This window comes from Gambusia affinis, linkage group LG15 (genome assembly GCF_019740435.1).
Source record: "Gambusia affinis linkage group LG15, SWU_Gaff_1.0, whole genome shotgun sequence".
Taxonomy (NCBI): domain Eukaryota; kingdom Metazoa; phylum Chordata; class Actinopteri; order Cyprinodontiformes; family Poeciliidae; genus Gambusia; species Gambusia affinis.
The window spans coordinates 15,635,746-15,651,308 of record NC_057882.1 but is presented as its reverse complement, the minus strand read 5'-3'; the positions used below and the strand labels follow the sequence as shown (position 1 = coordinate 15,651,308).

At 40.4% G+C, this 15,563-nt stretch overlaps 1 protein-coding gene and 1 long non-coding RNA gene across 2 annotated transcripts; both read right to left on the bottom strand.

The window, feature by feature from the left end:
- Positions 1-2,663: 2,663 nt before the first annotated feature.
- On the bottom strand, positions 2,664-5,449 carry LOC122844335. The gene is made up of 2 exons (XM_044139656.1): positions 5,291-5,449; positions 2,664-4,648 (listed from the first exon to the last, which is right to left on the bottom strand). The coding sequence occupies exons 1-2, from the start codon at positions 5,418-5,420 to the stop codon at positions 2,664-2,666; spliced, it is 2,115 nt and encodes a 704-aa protein (XP_043995591.1). The 5' UTR covers positions 5,421-5,449.
- A 4,931-nt stretch (positions 5,450-10,380) lies between these two features.
- On the bottom strand, positions 10,381-13,026 carry LOC122844360. The gene is made up of 5 exons (XR_006372872.1): positions 12,307-13,026; positions 12,049-12,231; positions 11,536-11,686; positions 11,348-11,429; positions 10,381-10,735 (listed from the first exon to the last, which is right to left on the bottom strand). It is a non-coding gene; the product is annotated as an uncharacterized LOC122844360 (long non-coding RNA).
- Between the last annotated feature and the right edge of the window lie 2,537 nt (positions 13,027-15,563).

Below are 15,563 nucleotides of genomic sequence, written 5' to 3'. Positions count from 1 at the left end.
TTCTACTGAACCAGTGAAAACCAGAGCGAAGAAGACAATCACAGGTCAGATATGATCAGAGGCGGCAGCAGGAGAAGATGGCAGCCGTGACATCTCACTGAAAGAGCACAAGCTGACATTTGAACCCGGAACACTTTTCCCATTTCAACACAAAGAAGATTAGCTGATGATGAAGTCATTTTTCAAGATAACAATCCATCTTGTCACAGAACAGAAAGTTTCATTTTGTACCAGGATTTCTTATTTTATGACATAATTTTATTTCAAAATCAAGACCATTAATCCCTACTTCTTTTTTTTTTTTTTTTTACTTATCTGTGTATTAGACATTAGATCTTCAGCTGATATGGCTTATTGTTTTATTTATTGTGCAACAAAATAGATAAAATTCTCCTAAAAATTCATTATTTTTTCCTGAGGTTAATAGAGCATATTGAACATGATGAACCAGTGTGTTTCGAGACTGTAAGGTTATTACTCTATTGATTATTTTTGTGTGCATCTGGGGTCTCAAACTCTCAAGAGACTCATTTTTAAAATGCGTATCCAGATTGCAGTGTGTGTGTGTGTAATGACAGGGAAATCATTGATAGCAGAATAAAACTTTATGATCGTTGGGGAATTATGCATGTTGAGGATTTAGTAGCTTCCACTCTGGTATTATTATTTAGTCTCTGTATTCTCAGTGATTAAGGTTTAGCCTGCAGTCTCTTCAACAAGTTTCCAGATGTAATGTTTGTTGTGCCATTTACATTCATAGTTGTATTTCCCCTGGAGCTATTTGAGTTGTCCAGCAAGCAAACTCAAATTGAACATCTGATGTGTCGTAATGATTCTCTCTGCCGTCAGTATTGAGTAAATAATGTAATGGCGAACAGCAGTTAAACTTCCACTGGTGTTGAAAGCTGACAAATTAGCCTCCGTCAGGGTTTTGGCTCCATCTAGAGTCAGAACCCCATAACTCATCACAAATGATGTGTTTTCTGGGCCGGGATCCATGGGAACCAGTCCAACATGGTCAGTCTTCTGGCCTTCAGAGTGAAGATCTTAATCTCAAGTTTCAATGCACCTGCATTAACTGGTCGACAGCCTGGTTTCTTCATTTGTAGGTGTAACTATAACAAAGTTGTTTAAATGCTAATCAAGGCTTTGCAGAAGTACTATCAGATTTTATTTTATTTTATTTTTTTCAAATGGTTGTGTGTAAATCTGACTTTTGCTTTCATTTCCTCTTATTATGATAGAAAATCAGTTCTTTCTGATGTCCCTTTATTTTCAAAATTGAATACAGCCATTTTCATCCCAATTTCTATAACCTATAACAGATGGACCTCTATTAAAACCACCTTTAAATTCCTGCAAACAGTTTAAAATCTGCTTAATTAAGAAAAGACTCATTCTCAGACTTATTGTTGTCTCATTACCGACTTTAGGCTTCCCACTTGTGGCCGTAAGAAAACATCGCAGCTCCCTCTAAATTTAAGTCTATGAAAATATCTAACATTCTTACCTGAAAAAACAATTTTCTTATCCCATCACTGTTTCTTACAATTCCTATTCTGACTTTGCACACAGAAAGTGACAGGTGAGACACAAACAGTGCAACATCAGCGCTGTATTTTCACCTATTAAAGATGTAAAATTAAAGATATAACTGTGAAACAGCCATTTCTGTCATACTGTTTGGCAAGGCACTAGACGGTGTCTTGCAGTAGTACTCTCACCCTGTACATTTTACGGACTCTGTGGAAGCATCAACCATCTTATATGCTGCAGTTTGGTGGAGAAGCTGCATCTTTTGAAGAAGAAGCGATAAGTTAAGGTTTCTATTCTATTGACACATTATAAACAAAACCGTCAATTAGGATTTTGATGGATAAACTCACATATTACACATAGTTTTTAACATACCAATAAAAATATGAAAAGTGTACGTTGTGTAACAGTTAGATTTCTAATAATTAGACAAACATTTCAATAATTAGGTTAAATTAACCATAATTTAAATAAAGTAAAACAAAAAATATCAATCATAATTCAAGTTAATCAATTCAAAGTTAAAGTCAAAGTCAAAATCAAAGTCAAAGTGCACTTCCAAAATATCAATCAAGGAAAATAATAAATTACTTCTCAAATACTCAAGCAGAGTGAGGGAAAGAAAAAACATAAGTAAATACCTAAGTTTATTGCGCAATATCATATTTAAGTGTAGCTACATTCTGTTCTGATAAATTTTATTTTAAACTTCATTGCCTCAGCATCAATATAAACGTGTCAGAACATACACAAAATTCAGCAACAGATTACCTTATCAAGAGAGTGGGCACTCCCAGCCACAATCAGCTGCGCCAGAACCCCGGCGACATCCAGGTAATCTACCTATAATCATCCAATAATTCTAATAAAACAACGCTCCAATGAGCAATCAAACCAAAGTTTCACATGTAAAAGCAACACTGCTTTCAGATAATAAACTCACCAGGCAATCAAATCAGTGGGCTTAAAGATTTTGATGACTCCGTGAAGAAGACGCCAACAACAAGCCACAACCACAGTGGAAACAGGTGAGGATCTTTAAACTGCGCGCTGGAGGCGTGGCTTTAAATAAGCTAGCGGAGTTTGGGGCAAACAGGAAGTGGGCCCGCAAAAATAAAAGTCCATTACTAATTGCAGGTTACAGGTTCCCCCCCTAAACTCATGTGCGGCCTCGTACATGCAACCGGCTGGTGACACACCACACTGTCACATGATGTAGAGGTCACAGAGGTCTCATCCAGTTCCAGAGCAGATGTAAAGACTGTACTGAGTCCTTGAAACAGGGTTTGGATGCTCTGCAGAAGTGGATGCCCAAGTGTTGAATACTGCAGACGAGTTGGTGGGTGACGTGTTCTGGTAGAGCGTCTGACAGATGGTTCAGGATCTGGGCTGGAGAGTTTTACAGCAGAAGAATCACTTAACATGCTGGATTGTCCTGGATAGGATGCAGATTCTGGGTGAGGAGAGACAGGTCCTGATTGAGAGGAGGAGTTGTCCCCAAGAGGCTCTGAGTCAGCAGAATCTGTTTCATCTTCAGCCGTTCGTTCCAGGTCGAGTTCAGCAATAGGTTCAGGTCCAGACTCCACTTCCTTTTCCTCACCAACCTTCTCTTCTAAAGAGCTCTGGGGATGCTGGCCAGGCGAATCCACAGGTATAGGAGCGATGGTAGATGCAGGAGCAGGTAAGTCAACCTCAGTTGTAACTCTGGTGACATAGGAGCTGGAGTAATCAGATAAATCAGGTAAGAACAGTTCTTCATTTTCAGGGTCTAAAAGATCTACATTTTCTGAAGTCACGGGTGCAATCGCTGTTTTCTTCCTCTGTTCTGGTTTAGAGGCTGGGGACAGGTAGCCACAAGGCAACAGCAGATCACGGTGGAGAGTCCTGATGGGACGATCTTTGCCTTCTGGTTTAACGGTGTATACTGGAAGAGTGCCGGCTTTCTTCTGAATAATATACACGTCTGATTCCCACCGGTCTGCGAGCTTGTGCTTGCCTCGTAGTTTGACGTTTCTAACCAGAACTCTATCTCCAACTGAGAGTTCTGCAGCTGTGACTTGCTTGTCAAATCTGAGTTTGTTCTTCCACATGACTTTCTCAGAGTTTTCAGTTGCAATTTTATAACTTTCTTTGAGGTGTGACTTGAGCTTTTCAACATACTGTGAATGAGATGTAGATGGTTTTTCAGACACAGGCAGTCCAAAAGCTAAGTCAACAGGAAGGCGGGGTTGCCGACCAAACATCAGTTCATATGGGGAGTATCCAGTGACATCATTTCGGGTACAGTTGTAAGCGTGTACCAATGGCTTCACAAAATCTTTCCAGTGAATTTTATCTTCTTCTTGCAGAGTACCCAACATGTTTAAAAGGGTTCGGTTGAATCGCTCCACAGGATTTCCACGGGGATGATAAGGTGTGGTCCTAATCTTTTTGATTCCTGTGATCTGACAGAGCTCTTTGATTGTGTGTGATTCAAAATCAGTCCCTTGGTCACTATGGAGACGCTCTGGCATTCCATAATGGACAAGAAAATTCTCCCATAACACTTTTGCTACAGTTTTAGCTCTTTGGTTTGGGGTTGGCACTGCAACAGCATATTTTGTGAAATGATCGGTTATCACTAGAATATTTTTTGTGTTGCTCCGGTCTGGTTCTATTGAAAGAAAGTCCATGCAGACAAGTTCGAGTGGTCTTGAAGTTTTAATATTAACAAGTGGTGCAGCTTTCTCAGGTTGTGCTTTTCTTCGAATGCATCTTTCACAGTTCTTGAGTTTGCTACAGACATCACTTGCCATTCGTGGCCAGAAGAACCGTGATCTGATGAGGTCCAGAGTTCTTTCTGTGCCCAAATGGCCCATCTGGTCATGCAGCTGGTTGAGGACCTCAGCCCGCCATTCCTCTGGAAGTACAAGTTGGTAAGTAAGCTCACCTCCAATATTCCTTCTCCTGACGAGAACATTATTATGGAGCTCCAAGCGTGTAAGCTCTCGCAGAAGTAGTGGCAGATCGGGGAGCTGTTCCCTCAGAAATGGCGGTGGGTTTTCCCCTCGTTCCAACTGAGCGATGATGTGCTGAATGACTGGATCGGCTCTTTGTTTATCAGCAATTTCACCTTCAGAGAAAGATGGCACAACAAGTGAAGAGAACTGTACATCATTAACAAAACTGTCTGGTAAACTGTCAGTGTTAATGGAGAGGGTTTGCACAAGAGCAACAACCTGGTCCAGGTTGGGTGAGCTGTACACCAGTTGTCTGTCACATATTGCTTGGACTGAGTGCTGGTCAATGGAAATACAGGATGGATGTTCCAGATGTTGTTCAGTAAACTTCAATATTCTTTCTTTCTCCTTAACGGATAAAGGATCAGCCACCTGTTCAGCATGAGGTCGAGACAGACCATCAGCATCTGCATTTAACCTGCCAGCCCGATAAATGATCTTAAAAGTAAAAGTTGAAAGAGCAGAAAGCCATCTATAGCTTGTAGCATCCAATTTAGCAGAAGTTAGCAGATATGTCAATGGGTTGCTATCGGTAACCACAGTGAAATCAGATCCATACAGGTAGTCATAGAATTTTTCCGTCACTGCCCATTTGAGGGCTAAAAACTCAAGTTTATGGGCAGGATATCGACTTTCACTGCGGGACAGACCTCTGCTAGCATATGCAATCACCCTGTTCCGCCCATCATGTTCTTGGTACAAGACTGCACCAAGGCCAGTAGAGCTAGCATCTGTGTGTAATATGTAGGGTTTACCTGGGTCTGCAAATGCAAGAACTGGTGCTGTACTAAGCTTCTGGATTACTTCTTCAAAGGCCTGCTGGCAAGCAGTTGTCCAACGAGAAGCAAATGGTTCTTTGGGGTCAAGGTAATGTTGCGACTTCATCTGTTTTGAATTTTTCCGACAGGGTGGATATCCAGCTGTTAACTCGTTGAGAGGTTTGACCACTGATGAGAACCCTTCCACAAACCGGCGATAATACCCTGCGAAACCAAGGAATGATCTGAGCTCTTTTAAATTCTGAGGAACTGGCCAAGATGTTAATGTGGAAATCTTGTCTGGATCCGTCTCCACTCCGTCCTTGAAACTACATGTCCAAGGTAGCGAACAGATGTCTGAAAGAAAACACACTTTTCAACTGACAGCTTCAATCCAAATTCTCTCAAGCGTTGAAGAACTTTCTTCAACCGAATTCGTGCTCCTCTAGAGTTGGTGCAAACACTATTAAATCAATGAAAACAAGCACGTCTTTTAAATTCATGTCTCCCATGCACCGCTCCATGAGGCGTTGAAAGGTGCTAGGAGCATTGGTTACACCTTGAGGCATGCGGTTAAATTCATAAAATCCAAGTGGACAGACAAATGCAGTTTTATTTTTGTCTGATTCATTCATCTCAATTTGGTAGTAACCAGATTTTAAATCCAAAGTGGAGAACCATGTTGAGCCAGACAGTGCTGAAAATGTGTCCTCCAGCTTTGGCAAAGCATATGCATCCCTGATGGTCTGTGCATTCAACTTCCTGTAATCAATACAGAGCCAGCACCATTTTTCTTCCGCACTACAACTATGGGGGAAGCAAAAGGTGAGTTGGATTCACGTATAACACCAGACTGCAACAGTTCTTGAATGTGTTTACGTACAGCATCCACATCTAGGGGGTGAATGGGTCTTGGTCGCTGTTTAAAAGCAGTGGGATCCGACAGCTTGATCTCATGCTTGACCTTATCTGTACGACCAAAATCAAGATCATGCTTTGAAAAAACATCTGACATACTGTCGAGCATGATTGTTATACGTTGCTTCCATTCAGTTGAGAGCGGAGAGTCTCCAAAATTGTAGTTCAACTTAGTTGGATTTAGCTCTGAACTATGGGAAGGTTGATGCACACTCTGTTCTTTATAAAGTATGGTTTGGATTGTACTGACTTCAGCGATGGCGGCTCTAGCTGGAATCACAATGTCATGGTCAGATTCATTAGTGATCACCACTGGCAGAGAAGCAGGCTGTACAGGAGGTAGATCAAAAAGGCTAGACTTTACCATTAAACCACCAGGTAGAGAAAAGGAGGTTGGATGCTGAATAATTACTTCTTTTTCACCTTGCAGTAATGGGCATATAAGAAGAGCATCCAACACAGCAGTTCTCTGAGCAGGAACAACCTGGGGGATAGATGACTGCATTTTTAGAATGCCATGATAGTCATCAGTTGTTAGTTTGTGCCTTATCTCCAAAATTTTATGCACTGCTCTATATCCAAAAGGCACAGGATGGAACTCAGACTGTGACTGACAGCACTGGTTATACACAACATCCAAAGTGTTGGTGCCAATCAGAACAGGGGGTTGGGATGATCGCAGGTCTGGAACAACCAAGGCCAAGGTGTTTATGTCCATCTCTTCTCCTGTGAACTCAGAGGGAAATGTCAAACAGAGTTCCACATATCCAATATAAGGCACCCTCTGACCATTTGCACCTTCTACCTCCAAAAGATCATTTATGGGTTTTATTTTATGATCCGATAGATGGGTGTTATAGAAGGAATGTGAAATTGTGGTGACTTGGGAACCTGTGTCTAAGAGGCAATGAAAATTGATCCCTTTAATCTTCACCTCGCCAGTACTCCTTGTGCCCACTAACCCTTTAGGTAATGGAAAATAAGAAGATGAGTCTTGAATGGGGGGACATTCATTGGTTGCAGCTCCCACTTGTCCCTCAGTAAGAACTGCTTCTAGTTTGATGATTTACTTTTCTCCCAGGACTGCTGTTTGTGTTTAAGCTGGCGGCGTTTTCTTCAACCAAGCTGGAATTTGGCTGACTGGAACAGTTGGGAGCAATGTGACCATCCTGTCCACACTTAAAGCAGAACCAGGGCTTTGGCCTACTACTAGTTTGGCCAGATTTTAGTTTCTGTTTTTTCAGCTGATTTTCTGGTTTAACAGAATTAGAGTCCTTAGACAGCAAAGCTGACATTTGACTCTGCAGCTTCAGCATTTGCTTTCTCAAGTCTTCAATAGCACCTGAGTCTGATGGATGGCCACATGAACATGCACTAGTAGTGTGAGCTTGTACATTGACACGATGCTTGACTGATGGAATATGTTTTTTCATTAACATCTCTTTTGCCAACTGCCTATCTTCTTCTGTTCTAAGTGTTAATAAAAGCTCTGAGAAGGGAGGTGGTTGATCTTTTTTCTTTTCTAGTCGCAGTTTGTTTATCATACTATTATCCCAGCAACCTCTACAAAATTGTTTTAACAAATATTTGTCCATTTCAGTGGCTGGAATCCCACCACGCTTCACCACTGTGCTGAGAGCCAATTGGAGTCTCTGCAGATAAGAAGAAGGTCGTTCTCCATGGTCCTGAAGTGTGTTTAAAAATTTTGCAAACAATTCTTCTCCATCCTCAACAGTAGCATATGCAGAATCGAGTACCTGCAAAATGTGGCAGGCAGGGCATCAGGCCCCAAACCCTTCACTAGGTCAGCAGCTGGAGGAGTAAACCTTCCAAAATGCGCCTTGTAACATGTAAGGGTGCAAGACTTGGATCTGCATTTAAAAGTTCTATTTGAGACCTCCAGGATTCATAATCTGCCTCATGCTGAGGTTTTGGAAGTCTTCCTGAAAAGGTAGTCTGAATGAAGACAGAGGTTGAAGATTTACATCATCTCCGCACAATGTGTTCCACAACAACCCTTTGGACCCCAGAAGGATTCAGCTCATTCCCCGAAAGGAAAATTCTCGGCCCCACATTTGTAGTTGGATTTGGTTGAGTTTGTGGTCCTTGCTGGTAGGTGGTGGACTGATCTGATTGATTTGAGGGAAGAGTAGGTGGCGGAGTCTGACTAGACTCTCTTTCAGTGTTAAGTACTTCAACAATATCCTCCTCCTCATCATCCCCTTCATCATCTTTATCAGGCTTCCCTCCAGTAGCTGCTATTCCTAAATGAGCACTTATTTGTTCAAAAACTCCTTTCAAAACATCATCAAATGATTGTCCACTCTGCTGGGAAATACGTTTCAGTTCATGAAGGTAATCGGGAGGTAAGGTTGTGTCCACTGTGGCTGTGGCAGGGCACTCTCTTGAAAGTAATTTAACAACAAATATAACATCTTCTGTAACCTGAGATGGATAAACGTATGGCAAAAGCGATTTTAGCTTTTCCAAATCTGCAGAATTACTGAATTCAACGGCCAGGTTTTTATAAAATGGATTCTCACGTGCAGTAACAGTGAAAACCTTAATTCCACCATAACCACGTAAATAATTGATGATCTCATCATCTGCTTGAGTGTTCGTTACACCACTAATGATGACAGAATTTGCAACATTGACACCAATTTGGTCAAAGAAATCCATATTTCAATACAAACCACAAAACACATCCACCAAAACATTCACAGTATCAGGCTCCTGGCTAGCTCGCCAACAATGTAACAGTTAGATTTCTAATAATTAGACAAACATTTCAATAATTAGGTTAAATTAACCATAATTTAAATAAAGTAAAACAAAAAATATCAATCATAATTCAAGTTAATCAATTCAAAGTTAAAGTCAAAGTCAAAATCAAAGTCAAAGTGAACTTCCAAAATATCAATCAAGGAAAATAATAAATTACTTCTCAAATACTCAAGCAGAGTGAGGGAAAGAAAAAACATAAGTAAATACCTAAGTTTATTGCGCAATATCATATTTAAGTGTAGCTACATTCTGTTCTGATAAATTTTATTTTAAACTTCATTGCCTCAGCATCAATATAAACGTGTCAGAACATACACAAAATTCAGCAACAGATTACCTTATCAAGAGAGTGGGCACTCCCAGCCACAATCAGCTGCGCCAGAACCCCGGCGACATCCAGGTAATCTACCTATAATCATCCAATAATTCTAATAAAACAATGCTCCAATGAGCAATCAAACCAAAGTTTCACATGTAAAAGCAACACTGCTTTCAGATAATAAACTCACCAGGCAATCAAATCAGTGGGCTTAAAGATTTTGATGACTCCGTGAAGAAGACGCCAACAACAAGCCACAACCACAGTGGAAAAAGGTGAGGATCTTTAAACTGCGCGCTGGAGGCGTGGCTTTAAATAAGCTAGCGGAGTTTGGGGCAAACAGGAAGTGGGCCCGCAAAAATAAAAGTCCATTACTAATTGCAGGTTACAGTTGCATTTGCATTCTCATTTTCTTCTGCCTTCCCATCAACTCTTAGCAATTTTGGTCTTACCAGACGAGTGCACCTTCTTCCACATCTTCTGCATTCCCTTGCATTACTTGGGATAAATGGTCAATTGGACTGGTAACACTTTATTTGACAGGGTGTGCAAAAAACTGACATGACAGTGTCACAAACATGACATAACACCTGTTATGAACATGAAGGCGTCTTTATGAATGTCTATAACTGTTGTCGTGAACTGTCATTTAGTAAATAATGACAAATAATGCAAAGTTGGCACTTCTAATAGACTTTTAATGCAACTTTTAGAGCAACTTTGCATTTAAAGTATTATTATTTGCCAAATGACACTTCATGAAGACAGTTATAGACATTCATAAAGACTCCTTCATGTTCATAACAGGTGTTATGTCATGTTTATGACACTGTCATGTCAGTTTTATGCACACCCTGTCAAATAAAGTGTTACTATTATACTTCATTTAGTTTTCTTCCTGACATACTTTAGATTTGTGGAGTGAAATGTTGAACTAATGTCAGCTTCTCCCACATGATCTGTGTGTTTCTTCAGTTTTAGAACTATACATTTTTAATGAGATATAAAGTGTCAACGGTAAAAATTAAAGCAGATGAACGGCTGTAATCATGTAGCTCTTTCATTGAAATCTTATCATCAGTCCACCTGTTAAGATTGAAAATTGGCCACAAGATGGCAACATATTAGAAGCAGAGGCAGCAACAGATGGTCAGGTAGGCTGTTCTAACAAATGACCCACTAAAATAAATGTTCGAAATCTCTGTTTTAGTGGAGCTAGCGAATGCTTTGAGACCTCTGCACCGCAGCATGGGTAATATGAGAGGCATCCTTACAGGCGATTAGCAGAAAACTGCTCTACAAATGTTACTACTGTCTGTTCCTACATGCAGACACATTCGCCACAATGGTTGGATAAATGAAAAACGGTGGAGGTTTGTAGAAGTGGAGGGTCTCAGTAGCACTGCAGGGGTTGGAAGCTGCAAGAAAAGGGAAACAAAAAGTTAAACTTCTCCTAAATGGCAACCCTCCATTGAGTTTGACTACAAACTAGAGATGTACTGGCTTGGTTTTATTATCTGTATTGGTCTCAGTATTGAAAGCTATTCTAGATCAAATATGGGTGACTGTGTGTCAGATCTATTCAGTCTAATTCTATACTTTGTGCTTTATGATTTATTTTACATTGGCTGTTGTTCTCCTTACTGTTAGTGTTTATATGTTTGACCAACATGTAAAAACTATTGGTGTGTTTAAGTGTTCTGTTCTGGTGAAGAGTAATCACACTAATTTGTAATTCGGTACAATTATGTCTGTGGTTTTTTTTTGTTTGTTTTTTTTTTTAATAAATATTTTAAGTCAATTCTGCACCGTCTTTCCGTTTCGGATCGGTATCGGTCAATACTAAACCTCAGATATCAGTATCGGTATTGGGAGTGAAAAAAGTGGATCGGTTCATCCCAACTGTTAGCACAATGTCTTTTGTTAAATGTGCAGGATGCAGATGTGTTTGTGTTCCACTAACTGGCATTAAAATAATAGCTAGAGGGTAACAAAGTACTTATTTCAACAGACTTACGCAAAATACAAACCTCAGGCAAACATTGGCGACAACAGACATCTGACGCAGATCCGTTTCTCTTCCCGTTTGTGTTTATTCCGTCGGTTTGGTTTCTATCCACATTTCCAATTTACAAAATGAGTGAATGCTATTCTCCACTTGCACCCGCTAAAGTATTTATGAGATTTGCCACAATGGTGGCAGGCTACAACAGCTTACCTGAAAGACTTCTCTCTTCCAGATTACCAAACAACGGTCCCTGTGGCGCTGCCTGTGTTGATGGAAAAGATCCAGTCTGTCCCGCAGGTGCATAGATGGTGAAAACGGCCTCATTATCTTCCGCCTGCTTGTTGATCGTTTTCATGAAAAGCTGATGGGTGAAGAAAACACGTTTGGGATTTGAAAATGTTCTTAATGGAACACATTAACCAGACCAAATTGTTTCTACTGTAACTTTACGCCACATAATCTCCAATAATTAGATCAGTCCGGTCCTCTTCATGTCTGTTTAAGGTCGACGCAGTTTGGACGCAGATGCACAGAATACAAGGAAATGTGCAAATAAAGAGAAAGAAAATGCAAGAAAACAAAAGCAGAGCTCTTACCAGCTACTTTAACTCTATGTGAGGTTTTCAGAAGAATTGCTGCTTGGAAGCTGGTATTTGAAAAATAAAAATTGCCCTGACTGATAAACGATTCACCACAAAATAGCAAACAGACACAAAGACTGACCGTGATGAATTAACACGCTCTCGTTCTCAGGTGAGCGTCTCCTCACTTCTGGGTTTTTCTTCTTCGTTGATTCAAGAACAGGTCGGGTCGTACAGAGTGCGAACCAAATAAGCTGTAAATTACTTAACCTTGCGATGTTGTCATGCAGCTTGAATACAACAACACTGCCCTCTTTGAAGAATCCTGAAAAATTTGAGTTGCAACAACATTTAATTTCCCTTTGGGATCAAGAAAGTGTTTCTGAATTCAATCATTTACCATGATCTGTCAGAAACTGTAGCCTCAACCACTGAAACGTTTTATGTGCCTCCAGTTGTCTTAAGTGACTCTAGACAGGAAATGAGGCAGGAAGACGTGTTGGGAATGAATATATCAGATCAGGAATTGAACCCCAGACGGCTGCTTTACCTCTCAGCACGATGCGCTGCCCCAAATTTGGCATCTTATCTGTTATTATTAGAGTGTTATGTTCGCGAGACAGCAAAGAGATCGAGGCTGTTATCAATAAGTTATTGGAGCATCTGTTCGAATGATGCTGCCAGGGGAGAAGCTTTTGTTTAACAGGATGCTGTAAAACTTCACAAGCCTGCCCCTGTCACTACAACTGCATAATCGGCGACTTTCATGTAAAAGCTGCGGACTAACCAGCTGCTGCAATACTTCTTAATGCCAAGAACCCCAATCAATCTCACCTGATGTTCCTATATTACTCCATCTTATTGCAGGTGGTGTTATGGGCACAACTCCAGCAAGTCTTGTTTAAAAGGTTGATGACAAAAGCCTTTTGTTTTTATTTTTTCAGCCCTGAACAGCTGAGAGCCTCTTGCAGTGCAAACAGCCTCTAATGAGAACTAATATAAAGTTATAGAGGAATCAAAAATAGCTCAGCATCACAATAGTCATGAGCACGTCTTTGAAAACCATGGATACGCCGTAGTAGCAACAGTTTCCATGGCAACAAAAACAAACCTTTCTTAGTTGCTCTTAAGATCTCCAACCAGACATTTTCACAATGTTCCTGCTGCTGTGGAGCGTCGTTTTCATCGGCTATGAGAGCTTTAGGATGTTTGTCAGCCTTATTGTAATCTGAGTTAAATATTTGCTCCAGCTTCCAAATATTCATTGACTCTTTCCTTCATAATCGTAAAAAAATAAAAAAAGTTGACTGTTCAATATTTATTAATATTTTTTTTTCTTTTTTTATTCCATTGAGACTACCTGCCATCTTTTTTTTTTTTTTTCCTTTGGTCTGCCCTTTGGCTCGGTCTGCACCACTGGTGAAGCTTTCAGACAGTGTGATGCGTGGAGGAAAACACTTATGTAAACGTGCAACAAAAGTACACTAAATATCGAAAGTAACAATTGGCAATACTCATAAAACAAAGAAATTTCAATTAGTAGCAATCTGGAAAAAGTAGGTCATATGTCTTTATTTACATTTGGTGAAAAATAGCATGCTTATTGATACTCTTCTCTATATTCAATGGGGGAAAAAAGTATTTTATGGATTTGCACAAATCAAACCCTTCTAATTGATGACCAGCTTTTTGCCTCTCTTCCACTGATATCTTTATAATTTATCCTTATTCTCCCTCATATTCAAGTCAGGACTTTGACTGGACCACTCCTATACATACATAATTCCCTCAATCAGAAGGAACATGCTGGTCCAATTAAAATGTTACTGTTAACCTAAATGTAATTCTAGGTTTAACTCAGTGGTTGATGAGAAAAACTTCTGAACGGATAGACATGAGACAGAACTCCACTTCACCAGGATATAATCCTGTAATTTGCTCTTAAAATACTGGAATAAAAATAAACAATCAAATTTGACTCTAATTATAGTGCTATTCCTGACATTATTTACATTTTGAGAACCGCTTTCGAAATCTGCATCTATGCAGACTGTGGGGTGCGTCTCTCTCGCCAAAAACTCTAATGTCTGCGGGCGAGAGGTGCAAACTGTGCAGAAAATCTCAGCTTTGCAAAAACTCGGTGGGCGCCTGGTGGGCCTGTGTGTTTGGTCACACAATTCAAACATTTCTAAGAGGCGGAGCAGCTGGACAATCTTCACAATCTTCCAGCAACATGCACTTTTAAAGCAAAACAGTCCAATCAATCTAATCTGCCACAATGCTGCAATATATACAGTATTTTTTATCAAAATCATGTGAGTGCGTAATTTTTCCTTCTAAATAACTTAAAAGACTGTTACCTTTTTAGGTCTTATCTAAGCATGCGTCATTGCTAAGTGTGAGTCACTTCTCTCCGGGCTGAAACGCAGCCGTTCCTTACAACTCCTCCTCAACATACAGAAAGAAATGCATTTCATCTAAGCCGTGTTTCCAACCAGCCCAATTACGTCCCGCTCAAGCTGCAGCAGTGAGCTTCATTGTGTGTGTCGTTGGGTGTTCTGCTAAAGCGACTGAGCGCCCTTTTGCTTCATAATATTTTAACTGGCCCATTTAAACATCATCTGGCAACCAGGTGGTAAAAATATCTGCAGGAGCTCGCGGAGACGGAGTCGCTTTGAACAGCTGGAGTTAAACAGCGTCGAGGCGGGACTGCTTGCAAGATTTATTGGGTCCACAATAAATCTTCTGGGGTTTGATTTTAAATAATCTCCAGCAACATGGTTGATTTCTCAGGTGTACAGCAAACAAAGTTTTATAAAAATTGCCCAACCATGTTGACAAAAGAGATACGCTCTTACATAAACTGCTGAAATTTGAAGGAACAGTAACTGTGTTAACTTCAGTTATTCTACGTCATGATTTAACTTCCTGAATTTGGTTCTCTGTCTCTGTAAAACCTCTTGCTCTCTCTGGCAAGCCGTCTTTGGAAAGTCGACGCAACACTACTGCTCTATTACATTTTTAACGATGTTTTGACAAGACGTAGCTCCTATAGTGAGCTCAGCTGATGCACAAGCATTAGCTCTTTGCTAATTGCTGTCGGCTAGTCTGAAGGAGCTGAGTGTGGGGAATCGTGGGGCGTAAGCTTGGAAACTATTTATTTCAATGCTTTGAAATGTTGCTACTTATCATTTATAGCTTTTGAAGAAGAATATGCAGCAAATTCCCTGTCGACGTTTAACCAAGCTACACCTCATTTCTTAAGGACTCTGCCTCCGACGGCGCTTCACCCGATACAACCTTTCAGGATGCATGCTGTGAGAGCTTTACTAACTCTGCTGAGTGCTAGAGTGGGTCTGAGGAGCTAAACTACAGTGATGGACTGTGACATTTATTTAAGTCGCCTGAAGAGATTTTAAACAAGCTGGAGAATATAGTGGGGTGTCGTTTCACTGCCTTCCTGCAAAGAGGCAGTAAAAAGCATTTGCATCGGTTTACTCCGAGCAACACCTTCTGTTCACCGAAGCTAAAGGCACATACATCACCATCTGCTCCCACCTACGAGCAGAATGAGCCAGCTTCACTGCAGCAATATAGTTTTTCAATAAATTGACATTTTGCTGAAATGAGAAGAGATTTTTCTTTTTTTGTTTTGTT